The sequence below is a fragment of the Dermacentor albipictus genome, unplaced genomic scaffold, assembly GCF_038994185.2.
Source record: "Dermacentor albipictus isolate Rhodes 1998 colony unplaced genomic scaffold, USDA_Dalb.pri_finalv2 scaffold_21, whole genome shotgun sequence".
NCBI lineage: Eukaryota > Metazoa > Arthropoda > Arachnida > Ixodida > Ixodidae > Dermacentor > Dermacentor albipictus.
In genome coordinates this window covers 1,028,586-1,046,226 of record NW_027225575.1, presented here as the reverse complement: position 1 = coordinate 1,046,226, position 17,641 = coordinate 1,028,586, and the positions used below count along the sequence as shown (strand labels likewise).

Sequence of the window (17,641 nt, the reverse complement as noted above, 5' to 3'; positions counted from 1 at the left end):
ATGTGCTCGCCTCTAATCAGGTTCAGTGAACTCAGCTGGCCAGTAAAGTCAAGGCTACCTGGACACCTGACAGTATAGCGAAAGTATTGCAGCGAGCTCAAAGTTACCAGTGCCCTCCTGCTGAAAGTAGTCAGGGTCGTAGTTCCTGTGGCACTTCAGGATGATGCCCTCCCCCTAATCCATGAAGGACATCTTTGCGTGGTCTGCACCAAGGCAAGCGTGTCAATCTGGTGGTCGAAACTCAGTCGTAGATCCAAATTAGTTGTAGACAACTGTGAAGAGTAAGGCAACGGTGAGCAGAGCCAATGTTGCTGTCACCTGATCACACATGGCGCAGACCTATTCCACCATGAAGGTGGTGGAACAGGTCTACCTACCTAGGTCCCACCTAGGTTAAAGGAAGAATAAGAACGAAAAGCTGCGCGATAAATTCCCATAACCAAATTTTCTGACCCCCTATTGTGAACTTTGTATTTGTACGTTTTGATCGGGCTTTTTGCTGGGGGTCGATTATTACTTTCGGAAGAGCTCACTCTACGTGGCACTTCCAGCAGTGCGATTATCAGTGCAGTGAAGAGCGCATTTGCCCGTTTTGGCATTTTATATGTCATGCACAGCGACAGAGACCCATAGATTATCATATCTTCACACAAGTTCGCAGCGTTTGCATCGGAGTACAATTTCACCCATCGCAGCACAAGCTGTGCTGCAGTGTATGGTAAGCACGTCCGGGTGACAGATAAGAACATCATGGCAACAGCATTCCATCCGATGAGAAAGTTGAGCGTGATGTGTGAACAGTGAAGGAACTGTGGAGCAGGAACATTGACCGTTACATGTCATCGCACGTCAACCGGGACACTCCTGGGTCTACTGGTTTTAGCTCTGCACAACTCTCCATGTGCAGACGTTTCTGGACCACATTAACAAAACCTGAAAATAAGCTGGATCCGATATGGCCGGTTCGCGAGGTTGTGCTCAAGAAAAATACAGCCGCGTGGCAGAGACAAGTGGCCGGCTTTGACCATCACCACGAATCCAGAGAGCTTCCGAAGCTGAAACCAGGTCAACGCGTCTGGGTGACAGGCGCAAAGAGCAAAGCAACAGCGATTAGCTCTGGGCCATGGTGCCAAAGCTACATGGTGGAGATGCCGAGTGGTGCCCTGGCACGAAACAGGCATCATCTCATGCGCTATGACTCACCTGAGGCGCACACTAGTGAGGATGGCGAAATGATCGTGGCCACCGACAAATCTGACTGTGCACCCCCCAGCAAAGGCAGAACTTCAAGTGGAAGCAATGTGCCTAATCCGGAATACGTCAACACTCCCTGTCACATTTAGTCCCTACCACACACGATCGGGATGAAAGGTCATGCCACCCAAGAGACCGGATTGCAACGACTCTCCAGAAGGGGGGGATGCATGGCCTCCGGGACGGGGAGGCATAAGCGCACCCAGCTCAATGTCCGAGGCCATGGGGGATGTATAACTTGTATAAAGCATTACAGGCAGCGTGCTGCGTATTGTTCCACATGACTGTGCATAAAAAGGGGCTCAAATAAATGAAGTTTTTTCCCCCCACCAGGGATCACCATGGCTTGAAGTGTGTTCACCACAGCAGCGTTACTAGAAACTCCGATGTACAAGAGCAGTGGACAGCGTGACAAAGACGTGGAACCATCAGCCGAGAGAAAGCTACTACGGTGGCAGCAACCACTGGTGATAGAGCTTGCAGCTCAGTCATTTTCCACACTGCTTCTGCGATGTTTTCTTTCTCCAAGTCCCATCTTCGGCGAATTAAGTTTAATCAAAGGCAGCTAATTTGTAAGCAAAGACTGGTCTAGTTTCTAGACAGGAATAATGTAAACAGTACAATATAAAAGCAGTGACAGTGATGAAAAAGCACAACTGAGGCGTCAGGACGGTCCGATGACCCAAACTAAAGAGCAGTCCCTCACCTCCTGGGCTGCCTTTGAAACGATCATGCGTACTGATTGCAGTTTCAGAGGTAGGCCTCAAATCTGCTGTATACGAATGGCAAGAATGTAAACAGCAGCGCTTCGCTTTTCACGCTGTTGCACCTAGTCAGACCAGACCTCGCACCCAAATTTTATTTTCTCATATGCCATTTTCTTTACTAATTCAATTTCTTAGTGATCACTTATCATCCCCAGCTGAACCATAATATCTTAGCTAAATTTATTTATTAAATGCGTAAGCATTTTTATGCCTACCCAATGAGAAAACCCGTCCAGCCGTCACGGAAGATGATCGCTTTCAAGATTGGGTGCGCAGCAGTGAGCGAATTTACCCTCATGCTGCCTCTCACTTCAACGCAAACTAAGCAGAGAGAACACAGTGCACATGAAGCTGTCAGCACTTGGCGCACTCTGCCCCCATCGCACATCGCTTTCAAGATAGGGCCTGCGCAGCTGCGCCATACACAGCCGCCGCCGCAGTACAATTGATCACGGTTGATAATCGCTTGACACGGATGGATAAGGCGCTAAAGAGTGATAATGGCTTAACATGATCGGAACGTCATCAGCGCTCCTGGCGCCACCACCTGCAGTAGTTTGCTTGCGTCATCAATTCACCTTGAGCCGCCGTCCCCAGCAGTTCGTGTCGCCACAGCACTGTTGTTTATACTGGTTGGATCATGTTTCATAACATCGATAATAACACCGGGCTGCATGGAGATGAGCAAGTGGCACAATGCTTATGCTTACCTAGACAACTCCTGCAGAGGAGTTCCTGCGTGAATTTTTTAATAATTGGGTAAACTAAAGCCTCAACAAAATGATCCTCACTGTTAACAGTATTATATTCTCACCTTGCTGCCCACCTGCAGGTCAACACGCACTTCTTTACACTGAACCTCCCTTGAGTAGAAGTGCTGCAGGCCAGTCTCCATCAACCACAGCAGCAGCACCTGCTTGTCCTGCGCATGTGCACAAGGAGTAAGCTTAGAGTAAGCGAACTCAATCGCAGTGATAGTCGCACTCAATGAATCAACCTACAGAGCATGCAGCAGTCAGTGGCAATAAAATTTGGGATTGTGAGAATACCCCCAACATTTGCCGGCCCTTTATTGCCTCGTTAAAACATTCTACTGAAAACATGGTTCCTGGGCCTACACCCAGTATAATCTGCATCAATGGGTCAAAGCAAAGTATTTACATTACAGGCTGCGTGAATCACGCAAGATGACTCGCTTGTGCCTCGCCATCCCCGCCACATTCTGCCGACTGTGCGTAAACCATTCATCGAGGTGAAAGGGAACACTTACTGGAGAGTTTTAGGTTAGGGGACACAAGCGGCTTGCATCCCTTAACCTAAAACTCTCTATTCTGTGTCAAACTACAAACGCACAACTTATAAGGCGTTACTACCTGCTGTCCAGTATATATAGTTCTCATGTAAAAAAAAGAAAAACAAAGCTGCTAGTGAAACTTCTCAAATTCCATTACTTCAGCGCAGGAGCAAGGCACATAGCTGACATTACACATAAACATGACTTTCAGCTGGTACAAGTGGTGCACCATGTACATAACTTGAATGCCTCTCGTTATTATGCGCATAACGTGGGATTTTTCGCACTTTCCGTTTTCGTCGTGCCACTTTTAAGATTCCATAGTCATTTTTTTTTTCATGGCTTTGTTGGAAATCCAGAATTCTAACCAAAATTCAGTGAATAATCGCACAGTCAAATTTCGACATGGCACTGAAGCGCCTTATGCAAACTCGTGTCATGCACGAGAAGCACCTGCTCACCCCCCGACCCCATCCCTCAAGAAAAAAAAAACACAAAGAGAAGAAAGCCTGATTGCACCTGCCCTTTTTCCTCTGCACTTGCATAAGTATTATGTAGTCCCCTTAGAGAAGATGCTGTCGGCACAAAGAGCAGGTGGCTCAAAGATCTCAGTTCAGCGACAATGAGTCAACAGCCAAAATTTCTGACTGTGCTCACTGCACAAAAAGGTTCTTTGAAAAAATATTGCCAAGAGGGATTGCCTTGACCTGCTCTCAGATACAGCAGCGGTGGCACATGGATGGAGGGGGTTTGGTTCAACGTACCCAGTACCCGCCACCCCTTGTGTGTGGGCATATATGTGCCACGGCCGAGATGTACCATGATATGATCCCTAGATTCCTACCGAACAAAAAATTAATTAAATTATGGGGTTTTACGTGCCAAAACCACTTTCTGATTATGAGGCACGCTGTAGTGGAGGACTCCGGAAATTTCTACCCCCTGGGGTTCTTTAACGTGCACCTAAATATAAGTACACAGGTGTTTTCGCATTTCGCCCCCATAGAAATGCGGCCGCCGTGGCTGACCGAACAAAAAATTAGGCGCATCCCATGTACTGTGGGAATCGATGCAAGTGAGGCACTCTGTGCTGTTTGCTTTGGTTGACGATAACTTGTGGTGATGTTGATGGCGAATGTTTAATTTATCCACCGATTAGTGCAATACGAGAGCAGCGAATTGATGTTAAACGTTACCTTGCGTGCACCACTGCTGTTGGTATGCGTAGTACACACAGCTTTCTTGCTTGAAGCGTTATTGTGCGCCCCTGTTCATAACTTCCAGGAAGGCTAGCATTGTCACTGCCCCACTCGGCACATCGCATAGTTGCATAAGTGTTAAACTTCATTCAAATTATGGGACTGTACGTGCCAAAACCACAATCAGATTATGAGGCATGGCATAGTGGCAGACTACGGATTAATTTTGACCCCTTGGGGTTCTTTGACAAGCACCTATGTAAGTACAGAGCGTTTTTGTATTTTACCCTTGACGAAATGTGGCTTTCGCAGTCTGGATCCAGCCCGCAAGAAGTGCCATAGCCACAAAGCTTCCACGACGGGTACAGAAGTGTTGAAAGGCGATGCCCAGACGCTGCAGTTCTTTATTAGAGAGTTTTAGATTAGGGGACCCAAGTGGCTTGCATATGCGAGAACTAGGGGCGACGGTATTACCCATGCGCAGACCCCTACATCTGGGTCTATGCATGTGCAGTACCGTCGCCCCTAGTTCTTGCGTACGCAAGCTGCTTGATTCCTCTAACCTAAAACTCTTCAATGCGGCTTTGAGTCTGCACGCCATGCGTCAGTTGTCCTGGTGTTTAATTTTTAGAAATAGCAGAAACATACTGTAACTTGGACTTAAAATTTATCCAGTTTGTGCGCAACCGCTGTCTTGTCCAGTAGTAGAGTTTCCTCATCTTCTCGCATGCCTTTTCCCTCTCCTGTCCTCTCCCCATATAAGCGAGTTGTAAGTGAAGAATTTTGAGGCTGTTACTTGTTTTAGGACAGCATTGATTCTACCCATGCTCCGCCTGCTCACTCTGCCGTTAGATATACCACCAAATATAACCATATCCGATTGCAGTTTTGGCACGTACATCCCCATAATTCCATGAAAGTAACACTTCTGCCAGAATGTGACATGCCCTGTGAGGGAATGACAATACTAACCATCTCGGAGGTTACGAACCATGGCGCACAACAACCCCTCATGCAAACACGTCTTGCTGCGTGTTCTGTGTACTACGCAGACAAACAGCAGTGGTGCATGCAAGGTAACATTCACCATCAACTCACCACTCTCGTATTGCACTAAACGCTGAAGAAATTAAACACTTGCTGTCAACATGACTGCTAATTATCGTCAATCAAAGCAAACAGCACAAAGAGCTTCACTTAACTCGATTCCCACAGTGCGAGGGATCCACATAATTATTTTTTTCACATTCACTTACAGCACCATGTGACGTCTAGATCTTCAACGTGTGTCCGCTTGGGTGAAATACTATGTCAGTATAGGAAACTGATATCAAACGAGTTTTTTAAGAACAGCAAAAGTAGCTACAAATTTCCTGGATGTTTTAATTTCAAGGATTTTACTGCAACCACGCAAGATGGAATAGTTAAATAAATTTTAAACTTGGATTTTGTGCACTCAGTAAAGCTAAGTTGTGTCTGTTTGCTCCTGTGCCTCGAAAAACATCAGCAGAATGAACAATCAGAATGTTGAAGAACAAGTTCACCCAACGCCTGATAGGTTAATGCTGTGTCTATGGAACATGTACAGAGATCTTTCAAAAAATACTTTGCTCTTACCACTGCTCTGTTATGAGTAAAATCTTGCAGGCAAGATTGCATTTTATGTTCGTAATCAATCGATATTACACTTGGCACTCTTCCATGCCTAGTTTGTCGAGAAAAAAAAAAGTCTGTCGTGCTTCACTGCACTTCAGACTCCAGAAGTGACACCTGGCAAGGTAACGTCATAGATCTCCTAGTTTCGACATCACTCTGCGAGGGGCGCAAACAAAGGCGAACTTGCATTTTTTCTTTTACACGTACAAATCATGCAGTGAGCGATTCAGACCATAGAATGTGACCTTGCTGCTAAAGCTGAGCAGCAGTAGCATAAAATCTTTCACTATACCATCAATTTATGAGTAGGATATTTTTTTTGTCATAGCTTTCTTAAAGAGCACAAAAATTGACGTAAGCTGTAACTTTGTTGGATACAGGCACATATACAGGTGATCTAACAGACCCAATTTACAGAACAGCGATATATGTTCTCGGTGCATGCAATTACGGATTTGTAGATTTCTTATGGTACTACATTTGACGAGTTGCTCGAAAGTGCTCTTGCAATGCACTTTTCTGACTGAAGATTATTCCCCATTGCTGTGTCGCAATAGAGACGTTTATTCTCCCTCTCTACAGCTCAGGGCGGTCGAAGGCAACTCCGAGGTGGGAGCGCAAACGAGATCTCTCAGAAACTCGATAACATGGTTACTCTGATTGCTCTGAGAGCTGTTTGTACGTTCCGTTCAGCTAGAGCAGGCTAGCTCTCGTTTCAAGGGTTCCAACCTCGAGATGGCCCCGCATCGCGGCAAACAGCGTTCGAGCGCGTTAATGTACCGTTACTGATTTCTCGTAAATTTTGTAAATTGCTATCGAAATAAAACTATGAAGTCCTAAACCGAAATTCTGCTTCCTGTAGCAAGTAGAATCCAGTCATTCCACGAATTCAGCTTTGTCTCTCACGTGTAACAGATTTCAGACAAATCGACAGAGCGGCTGCTTAATTGGAGTACTTGTTTTCACATGTATTTGCGTAGAAAGATTCCAGTTGGCCTCCTACGGCCTCGAGGAAGCAATTCTTCGCTAGCATTGCTCTTGATAAAGCGCCTTCGTAGCAAGGAAACGCCATCCTCGTTGGGTGGTCAGTATCCACGCGGGAGACCGGAGTTCGATTCCCCGCCGGGGAGATTTCTTTTTTTATAGGACTGCGATTACTTGCTGCAAGCAAGTACATGCGCACAGCGCGAACAGACGAGTGAGAAACGGGACACGACGGTCTCGTCCCTTCATCGCGCTGTGGTGCGTACTTGCAATTTATCCACCCCTACTGGCCCGAAAAAACGTGCCAGCTGTGATTACTTACGGACGCCAGCACAATCCTGCAGGTTATGCTTAGCTGCAGCCGCTCTTTGATGAGGCCTCTTAGTAGGCGAGACGCGTCGACGCCACCGATGGGGATGCCATCCTCCTCGTCGACAGGCGTTACTGTCACACGGGTTGAAAACAATGCTGTGGACGATGGAGTCGCCTTTCTCCCCACCACAATGTGACAGATACCACAGCGCAGTCTTCCGTCTACTTTGTCGAAGTCGCCTTCTCGAACTTTTTTGTCGTGCACAAGCAGGCGAGCCGCGGACGTGAACAGCTCGTCTGGTTTCGGTGAGAGTACATCGGGAAGGTCATCGCTGCTTGCAGTTTCATGCTTGTGACAAAACCATTCACCTACTGCCTCTTTCCAATCATCGGATGGCAGCGGCAGGACTCGGCGAAATTTTACTCCTCCACCGAGAATCCCCGTAGCGCATTCCACGCACTGAAAGCAGTAGAGGGTTCCAGCGACAACTGCGGGTTCGACGAAAGACTCTATCCTCTGCTCAGAGTTCAAGCCGGCCGACTTGTGGAAACGCACGTTGAACGTCACTTCTCGGCATGAAATCAGCTGGACGCATTCTTTCCGGTCCCTGAGGACTCTGGTTTCTAGGGGCGTAGTCATAGTACCGACATCGAACACAATGTGCTCGGGGAAAATCAGCTCTGTCTGAACGCAGCTGCCACCATAGTCTTTTGTATTCACGACGATCTTAATTCTAGAAGACGTATATTCAGTGGCGACAAGGCCACCTGAGAGGTCCCACAGGAGCGCCTGAACCTTGCAGAGTTGAAGTAAGGGTCGCACTTCAACCGAACAATCCATTTTCACCAGGTTCTTGCTGTTGTTGCCTGCACGTGTCTGGCTCCTACCCACGATGGGGCATAGAGTTTCTCATTACATTACATAGTGAGAAACTCTATGCGATGGGGGATTGGCCAAGAAATGGGTGGATTATTCCAATCACGACCTACTGAACTCCAGACCTGCACAGATCTCCCTCCTCCCGCAAACCTGGTCTAGTTCGCCCCTTTCGCCGCTAGGGATATACCATACGAGCGGAGTGGCGCTAGTTATAACCTGTTCGCTGTCGTCTGCTTCTGCGATCTGTTCAGCGTTTGTCTTGCCATTTCGGCAGGCACAAAGCTCTTGTATTGGCGGTAAATGTATAAATTCACAAATATACAAAAGAAAACATATTTGCGAATGCTTTGCGTTTGAATAGTGAAACTACAAGAGGAGGAGCGGTGCAAGAAATGTAAAGAACGAGCATAGGTGGCAGCTGCAATGCTAGATCGACGGCATAAATTTCGCTTTCATAGCCTCCATAAGAGACTGGAAAAATTGTCTTAAAAAGATTCATACGATAATCTAGATTTTTTAGTTGTTTACAGATAGCCTAGTGGCGTAGATGACATGAGAATTTACTGCTGTGTGCCGTAATGAAAGGCAGATGACCGGGTAAAAGTATATAGTAAAAGTATTCACGAGTATAAGTCCTGCGCCCGATATGTGCAATAGGTTGATCGATTCTGTTTCAAGGAAAGGTGAGCATACCTTGTTTTTATTGTCGTTGGTTGCCTAGCTCAGTAGAAAGCTTACAAAAAATAAAGCGATCCCAGTGCTATATAAAACGTGCTGCACTGCAAGCCTTAAATCGTCTCACGGGACTCTTTTCAAACTAAAGCTAGCTTTTCTGCGTGGTACGGCGGCAGCATAACGGTGGTGCTTAAGATACGTACGCAGTGAAGCTGTGTGTGTAATTCACTTTTTGAACTCACGACGCATTCATTGACTACTTTTAAGAGTTAAAATGAGTGGTAATCGTTCTGTCGTCGAACATTATATATATACGGTGGTTTCAAGTTTCTAAAGAGCGCAGAAGCGAATTTTACAACGTGTAGAATAAAACTGTTGTGTACTTTGCGAACTCTATACACAATGTGATTTATAATAATCTGCTTGAAAAAGGCAATAGGAGCGGCTATTTAACGCTATTTTAGAGAGCAGCGGACTACACGCTCCGACATTTTTTAGGTTCGGGCAGTCAACTTTTGGAGCCAAGTGACCGATCAAAGCCTTGTGACATCACTGTCACTGTGTTAGCAAAAATCATCAACTAGACAAGCAGTTCGTGACAACACAACAGCTGCCGTACTAATTACAACGCCGCACAGCCGCCCACCGCGTAGCAGACGATGGATGGATGGATGGATGTTATGAGCGTCCCCTTTGGAACGGGGCGGTGGGTTACGCCACCAAGCTCTTGCTACTATGCTGCCTAATATCCTACCTAGGTTAACCAATGAAAAAGGAAAGGAAAAAAAAACACTATGAACTACCACGTCCAAATCTGCTGATCCCCTATTGCGAACTGTGTTTTTGTACGTCTCCGTCTTTTGTCGTTTCCCTACTTTTCTTCCACCAATCCTCCAATCGCCTCTTACTAATGTCTATTGCGGACCTGTTTGCTTTACCACTGCTCCCGCTGAACCCAAGGGCTTCAAGGAGGCCAGTGGTGCCTAAATCGACCGCTGGGTAGACGTCTTCACATTCTAATAAAATATGCTCCGTCGTTTCCCTAGCTTTACCGCAGCAAGCACATGCTTCTTCTTCCTTCTTATATCTCGCTTTATAGGTGCGTGTTCTAAGGCATCCCGATCTCGCTTCGAAAAGTAATGAGCGTCCCTTTGAGTTATCATAAATGGTTTCTTTCCTGATTTCGTTTTTTCCTCTTAAGTAGTTACTCATGGCAGGTTTCTTTTCCATTGCCGCCACCCATGAGATTAACTCAGCCTCTCTGACTTTCCGCTTGACCTTCTTTGTTGCTGTGTTGCCCACCCCACAGGCCGCATACTTGCTGGTAAGCTTCCTAGTTCTTTTCCTCCACTGTGAATCAATGTTTTGCCTGTACAGGTACCTGAACACTCTCCCAGCCCATTTACTTTCTTCCATATTTCTCAGCCGTTCTTCATACTCAATTTTGCTGCGAGCTTCCCTCACTTCAAAACTAGTCCAGCCCATATCCCCCTGCACAGCTTCATTTGTGGTCTTCCCGTGAGCGCCCAATGCGAGGCGACCCACTGACCTTTGGTTTCCGTCGAGCCCTGATTGTACCCCTGATTTAAAGCAAACAACCGCATTTCCAAAAGTAAGTCCTGGAACCATTACCCCTTTCCACATACCTCGGAGGACCTCGTACCTATTGTATCCCCATAGCGCTCTGTGCTTCATTATGGCTGCATTTCTCTTCCCCTTGACTGTTATGGTTTTTTCCTGTGTTTCCATATATCCATTGCCTTCGTTTATCCATATACCAAGGTATTTATATTCTGTTACCCGAGGTATTTCTTGGCCCTGTATCTCCACTGTCTGTTCACTGTTTTCATTGAATACCATAACACCTGATTTCCTAACACTAAATTTCAAACCTAAATTGTTGCCTTCCTGTCCACAGATATTAGCCAGACGTTGCAAATCACTTTGCTTGTTAGCGAGCAACAGAATGTCGTCCGCATAAAATAAACCTGGGAGTTGCTGCTCTATTACTGTACCTGCCTGTTTGTATGAGAGATTAAACCCGATATTACTTCCTTCTAGCGCCCTCTCCATCCTCACCATGTACATCATAAACAGCAGCGGGGATAAAGGGCACCCCTGCCTCAGTCCCTTGTTGATTTGAACTTTCTCCGCGCTTCTCATCCCTTCCCATTCAACGCAAACGGTATTTTCTAGGTAAATCTCTCTCAAAAGCTGTAGAAAATCGTTACCTAAGCCTTCCCCTTCCAGAATATCCCACAAAATGTTGCGGTCTACGTTGTCGTATGCATATGTCCAAAAAGGCCACATACAACGGTCTGCTTTCTGCTTTTGATATTTCGATACACTGAGTAAGAACAAACAAGTTATCATCCAAACGCCTACCTATTCTAAAGCCATTCTGAAGCTCTCCCAAAATGTCATTATTCTCTGCCCATGCTTGAAGCTTTAATTTGATAGCCTGCATTGCTAGCCTGTATATTACCGATGTAATGGTCAACGGTCTATACGAGTGAATTCTGTCTTTCTCCCCCTTACCTTAATAAATTAAATTCATTCTACTTTGTCGCCAACTGTCTGGTATTCGTCTATCTCTTAAAGTTTTTTCCACTGCTTTCACCAGAGCTGCCTTACTTTTTGGTCCCAGTTCATTCATCAGTCTAACGGGAACCTCGTCTAGCCCTGTGGCTGTGCGCTTAGGAATTTTCTCTTCCGCTTTCTTCCAGTTTAAATTTGTCAGCACCAGCTCCTTTTCCACTTGGGTCTGTTTCCTGCACTTTTTTTCATCAAGTACAACCTCGTCATTGCCTTGGAAGGATTCGGCTGTTGCGTTTCGGATGTAATTTATTGCTGCTTCTCCTTCCAGTCTGTTTTCATCTTCGTCTAGGATATGTTGTTGTATTGTTGCTGACTTCCTGCCTAATAATTTTATGTGATTCCAAAATATTCTAGGTGCAGCCTTCTTTTTCTCACGTATTTCTGACAACCAACGTTCACTTTCCCCTTTTAATTTTGCTTGCACCAGTATTTGAACCATAGACTTTTTCTCCCGGTATATTTCCCATTTACTGGTTATTTCATCCTGTGGCAACTGCGCCTTCTTTGCCTGCCTGTGCTCTCGAGATGCTTTCTGTCGTTCGACGATCGCGTCTCGTATCTCCTTGTTCCACCAGCTTTTCGGTTTCTTTTTTCCTTTCCATCGAACATGTTTCTCTTTCCGTATTTCTGTCGTTATTACTCTTAGAAGCTCACCATATTACCACTCCTTACTTGGCCACTTGCCAAGTTCTTCTTCAACTCTAGTGACTATATTTGCTATTTGTTCCGCGTTCAAATTTGGACTGGCCATTGTGCTTTCCTTGCTCTCTTTCCCAACTACATATCCCATTTTCAAGATGATGCGTTTATGGTCACTCCCTATGCTGCTAAACCCTTCCTCATCGATGACCATTTCTCTCAACTTATCAATGAATTCCTTCTGTCATCAGACAGTAATCAATGGTCGATTGCCGGTTTCCCACTTCCCACGTGATCTGTCCTTCACACTTAGGCCCTGTATTCACGATCACGAGGTTATGTTGCTCGCAAAGGTCTAGCATTGACATCCCGTTATTGTCGGTATAGCCATCTAAATCCTGTATGTGGGCATTCATGTCACCTAATAGGACAATCTCAGCACCATTCCCGAAACCCTTAATATCAGCGCTTATGCATTCCACTAACTCTTTATTCTTCTCTGTGACGAACAGGTTATAAAAGCGCCACCTACGGCCGTCGGTTGAACGAAAGTGGGCGCAAGCTGTTCCCATAGAAGGCGGGTATCTGTGCAGGTCTGGAGTTCCAGTAGGTCGTGATTCCAATATGGCGCATACGTTTCCGAATATCTATGGAGTTAGCATTAAATAGTGTAGAATTATGTTAAAATAAAATCAGGAAAGTCATATCGAATGAGTAATAATTAATTTAAAAGCACAATACACACACACACACACACACACACACACACATATATATATATATATATATATATATATATATATATATATATATATATATATATATATATATATATATATATATTTATAGTACTTAGCAGGACGTTCGTTTGGATTCTGTAAGAAATGTTTGGACAGCGAAGCAAGCATCCCTACATGTGGCTGAATCCCAAAGTGGACGTCCCGAACGAAAGAATAGCAGGTTCTGTTTCCAGGCCAATTCTCCGAAAAGGTATTTCCATGTGTTTAGAACCAAATGTACGCGCTCATAAGCAAACGTCATTCCACGTGCGCTTCAAATGGGGCTCTTCGGCGCTGCGAAAAGGTGCTAAAAAGCGCCCTCTGTTCTAAAATGGGTCGTACCAAGCTCGGTCGTCTGCTTCGGAAAGCACGTTTACAATATGGACCCGCCACTTTCGGTTGTGTTGTTTCACGGCCTGCAGCGAATATCGGGCACCGAAGATTTTTTCAGGGGTGGCACGCTGCGTAAAGGCAAGGAATTATGCAGTGCCGAATACGTGTACGCCGTTCAAGATTTAGGCGGCGAAGTTTTAGAAGATTTAGCACCGTGTCAATCGCAAGTGAAGCGAATCGCGTACGAAGTGGAACTTCAGGTAAGGTTTGCACGCTAGCTGCTAGATTCAGGCGCACAAACGCGTGGAAATGCTTGCTATAAATGCACCCACAGCAGCGATAAGCAGGCATCATGTGTACGGAACTGCTCGAGCACACGACGGTACGCGCCGCGATGTACGAACTGCTCGAGCGCACGATCGTACACGCCGCGACGGCAGCGGTCTTTCGACATGCCGCGAAACGGCGGGTCCCCTGCAATCTTTGTTGACTGCATGCCGCTAAACAAGTAGTTATGCCTGCGTTGTAGTAGCGGCCATCTGTCCCTTTTAATAACTGGTAATAACTGATGCAATGCATATGAGCTCGCACGTACTACGTGCGAATCGCGCTGCAGCGCGAGCTCGTGCGCTGCTCGCTTGATGTAGGTTTTAATGACAGCGCTCGAACATCGATGTGCTGCAATAAATACTGCCTTGCTGCGCTGCCTCAACGTGCTGGCTTGAGATCACGGATGAGCGCATGTAACTCTTAACCTGTGCTGCTCGTAGTGGAGTAGTGAATTGTCATCGAATGAGCCCGACCATTTGTGCTCATTTGCCCACACCTGGTCACTTCACCACTTCGCATCGGTCGAATTGTTAATTGTCGCTGTGGCCGGGTCTCGAATCGTGAATTACCAGCCATGTCTGCTGCTATGTTGGTCTGCTGTCGGAACTGTAGGTGCAAAAGACCAAACTTTAGAACGCAGATAATCAAGCAAGCTTCAAGACAGGCGAAGCAGTCAGCATGGCGCGAAGTTTCGCTTACTCAGAAACCTTAACGATAAAGTCATAGAAGCTATAACTAGTCAATTTAATGAAAACTATTGGCTTAAGGGAGAGATCCCCGAAGAGTGGAAAACTGCGACAATTATTACTATACCAAAACCCGGAAAGAAGCCGTCCCTGCAGGCGCTCAGACCCATTTCACTGACGTCTTGCATGGGAAAGCTCTTCGAACGGGTCATACACACTAGGCTTCAAAATTTCATTGAAGACAGGGGTTTGTTCCCGGCCACCATGCTGGGCTTCCGCAACGGCCTCTCGACACAAGACGCGTTTCTCTTGTTACAGGAAGAGGTACTTAAAGGCGTACCCAAGGGTGGGGAGCACCTAGTGTTAGCTCTTGACCTGAAGGGCGCCTTTGACAATATATCACATGAATCTATACTTTCCGAGCTTAATATAATTGGCTGCGGAGAAAATGTCTTCAATTACGTTAGAGCATTCCTCACGGGGAGGAAGGCTACGATAGGAATATCGCATGTCAAATCCGATCCGTTTCAAATGCCCAACAAAGGTACGCCTCAAGGAGCGATCATGTCTCCTCTACTTTTTAACATCGCCATGTGTAGACTTGCGCGGACCCTAGACGCTGTCCCGCTACTGGGTTATACTATTTACGCGGACGACATCACTCTTTGGGCTACGCGCGGCTCTCTAGCAGAAAAGGAGCAGACCCTCCAAGAGGCGGCCACTGCAGTTGACAACTTTGCCAGGGCCAGCGGTCTCAGCTGTGCTCCCGAAAAATCGGAGATAATACGCATCCACGGGAAACGATATAAAAGTAATGGGAACATAGAAATTGAAATCGAAAATCAGCAAATCAAAGAGGTCACTGTTGCTCGGATCTTGGGATTCTGGGTTCAGAGCAATGGCAGGGCCAGCCACACCATCAATTTACTAAAGTCGGCAACAAAACAAGTGGCAAGGATGATACAAAGAATCGCCGTTCACAAACAAGGCATGAAGGAAAGCGACACTGTCCGTTTAGTACAGGCGCTGGTTATCAGCAAACTAACATACAGCCTCCCTTTTCACACACTCAACAAGAGTGAGGAGGAGCTGGTTGACACTATTATCAGAGGCGCCTACAAGGTGGCCTTGCGCTTACCGCGGTAGGCACCCCGACAGACAAGCTCCTTAGCCTTGGGGTATACAACACATACTCCGAGCTCAAGGCGGCAACTTTAATTTCACAAAGAAGCCGACTTAGCCAGACGAGATCGGGCAGAGCGATCCTGGTGAGGGCGGGTATTCCACCACACCCCCAAAACTTGGACGAGGAACTGGTGGATATTCCCGGTCCCGTCCGAAGCAGAATCTCGGTCGCTCCTGTCCCAAGAAATATGCACAAAAACAGAAACAAAAAGCGAAGAGAAGAGAGAGTGAAATGGCTAGACAAACTAGTCAGAAATAATGAGAACACCGTTTATGTTGACGCCTCTCAGTACAACTGGAAGCGTGCAGTAATCACTGTCATAGGCAATGACAAGACTAGCCTAATCTCAAGCGCCTCCCTGATCACGTCCTCTATTTCCAAGGCAGAATGCTTCGCCATCGCCTTGGCAATCAAGGACCGGGAACGGACGGGGCCGTCGCACAACACCATCATCTCGGACTCTCAGGAGGCGTGCCGCTTCTTTATGAACGGCCGTCTCCCTTCCAAGGTTAGCCACCTCCTGGGAAAGGAACTCAAGAATACATACAGACTGGTCTGGTGTCCGGGACACGCAGGCCTGGAGGGGAATGAGAGGGCTGACGCTCTAGCTCGAGAGCTCACGAACCGAGCGGAGCAACCATCGCCCTCCCATTCACAACCCGCAACTTCACAGGAGAGCCGACGCGAGGAGGAGGATAACGATCCGGCACGTATGGCACCACGCGATATTCTTGCTCACCAGCGCGGCATGCGGCAAAAATACGGCGCCCCCCACGCATCTTTGCAAGGGGAAGACGCAATAGATCTCCGCAGGATTCAAACGGGGGTCTACTCAAATTTATTAAGATTAAGCAAAATTTTCCCAACGATGTACGGGCGTGCCTGTCCGTGGTGTCGCGACTCACCACCGTCTTTGTACCACATCTCATGGGGATGCCAAAATAGACCGCCGAATTTAAATGCCTACTTAGTTAGGTATAATCTAACCAACACACTGGAGCAATGGGAGGCACAACTCGCCAGCTCAGACCCGAAGGTGCAGAAGGCCCTTCTTGGTCACGTTCGGCTGGCGGCAGAAGCCAGTGGAGCCCTGGACTTGGGGCACCACCCATCAAGCTCCTAATCCCCTATCCCCATTTCCCCAATTCAATAAAGTTATTCTCTCTCTCGCTTACTCAGCGCGACGAACTGCAGCTATGCAGCGCGCCCGACGCTCCACTTCGTGAGGCCTTGAAAGAAAACGGTAGAATCTGATGTTGGGATTCAGGCCTTCTTGTTCATGGCAGCCCACGACGCAGAAGTAATGACGGTGACGCCTTTTCGAGGCTGGGCTAGGTCTCTCCGGATCGGCGTCACCGATTCCTTCTGCTCCTAGCACGTCTCACGGCACACGGGGAGTCCGTTTTCGTTAAACTATAGGCTGCGGCGAGCTCGCAGCGTGGTCGGCGTGGTCTGTGAGAAGTGACGAGCCTTTTCGCACTCGCAACAGGGCAGAAAAAAGTGCGAAGCGACGCAAAACTCGGCCTAGAAACGTGCTTCGCCACAGCCAGGGTTCAATACGACCCAAGCTGGTACGACCCAGATGTTTCCCGCGCCGCTACTATACCTCAAACTCCAGCGCAAGACGCCCATCGCGCAACCACCTTCTGCCACCCGCGCTTTTTGGCGTCTCTAGCGTAATAGTGGTGGTATATGGTATTAGAATTTCTTTCTCTAATATATATATATTAGTGCGACACAGGCCACATATCTAGGGGCCACTAAGCTTGCGCGAGCGCAAGCTTCAATTGACCAGGTACTTCTGTACAGGCACGCCTTTTTGGTGTACTTAACACCAAAAATACAAAAAACACCATACCAAAGTTTATGTCACGGACAATCAAGTGTAATCAGTGCTGGACAATGAGCGCTGCCGCGTGTTGCCTGCTTCTGCCCACGAAACACGCAAGCAGCTATTTGATGTCTAAAAGATGTCTTCAATGGCTAATTCAAAAGCCTAGTAGCTGTCTTGATCAAGACATTTTTTAGCCATGGACGTCTAGAAGTACTTCAGTTAGCCCTGCTAACGT

At 46.9% G+C, this 17,641-nt stretch overlaps 1 protein-coding gene across 1 annotated transcript in view; it reads right to left on the bottom strand.

The window, feature by feature from the left end:
• The window catches only part of LOC139052264 (E3 ubiquitin-protein ligase E3D-like), a 52,064-nt gene extending 43,570 nt beyond the window's left edge, over positions 1-8,494 (bottom strand). The window contains exons 1-2 of the mRNA XM_070529345.1: positions 7,477-8,494; positions 2,836-2,943 (exon numbers count right to left, since the gene is read on the bottom strand). Of these exons, the coding sequence (XP_070385446.1) occupies positions 2,836-2,943; positions 7,477-8,307 (939 nt within the window). The 5' untranslated portion in view covers positions 8,308-8,494. The remainder of the gene's footprint in view (positions 1-2,835; positions 2,944-7,476) is intronic.
• Between the last annotated feature and the right edge of the window lie 9,147 nt (positions 8,495-17,641).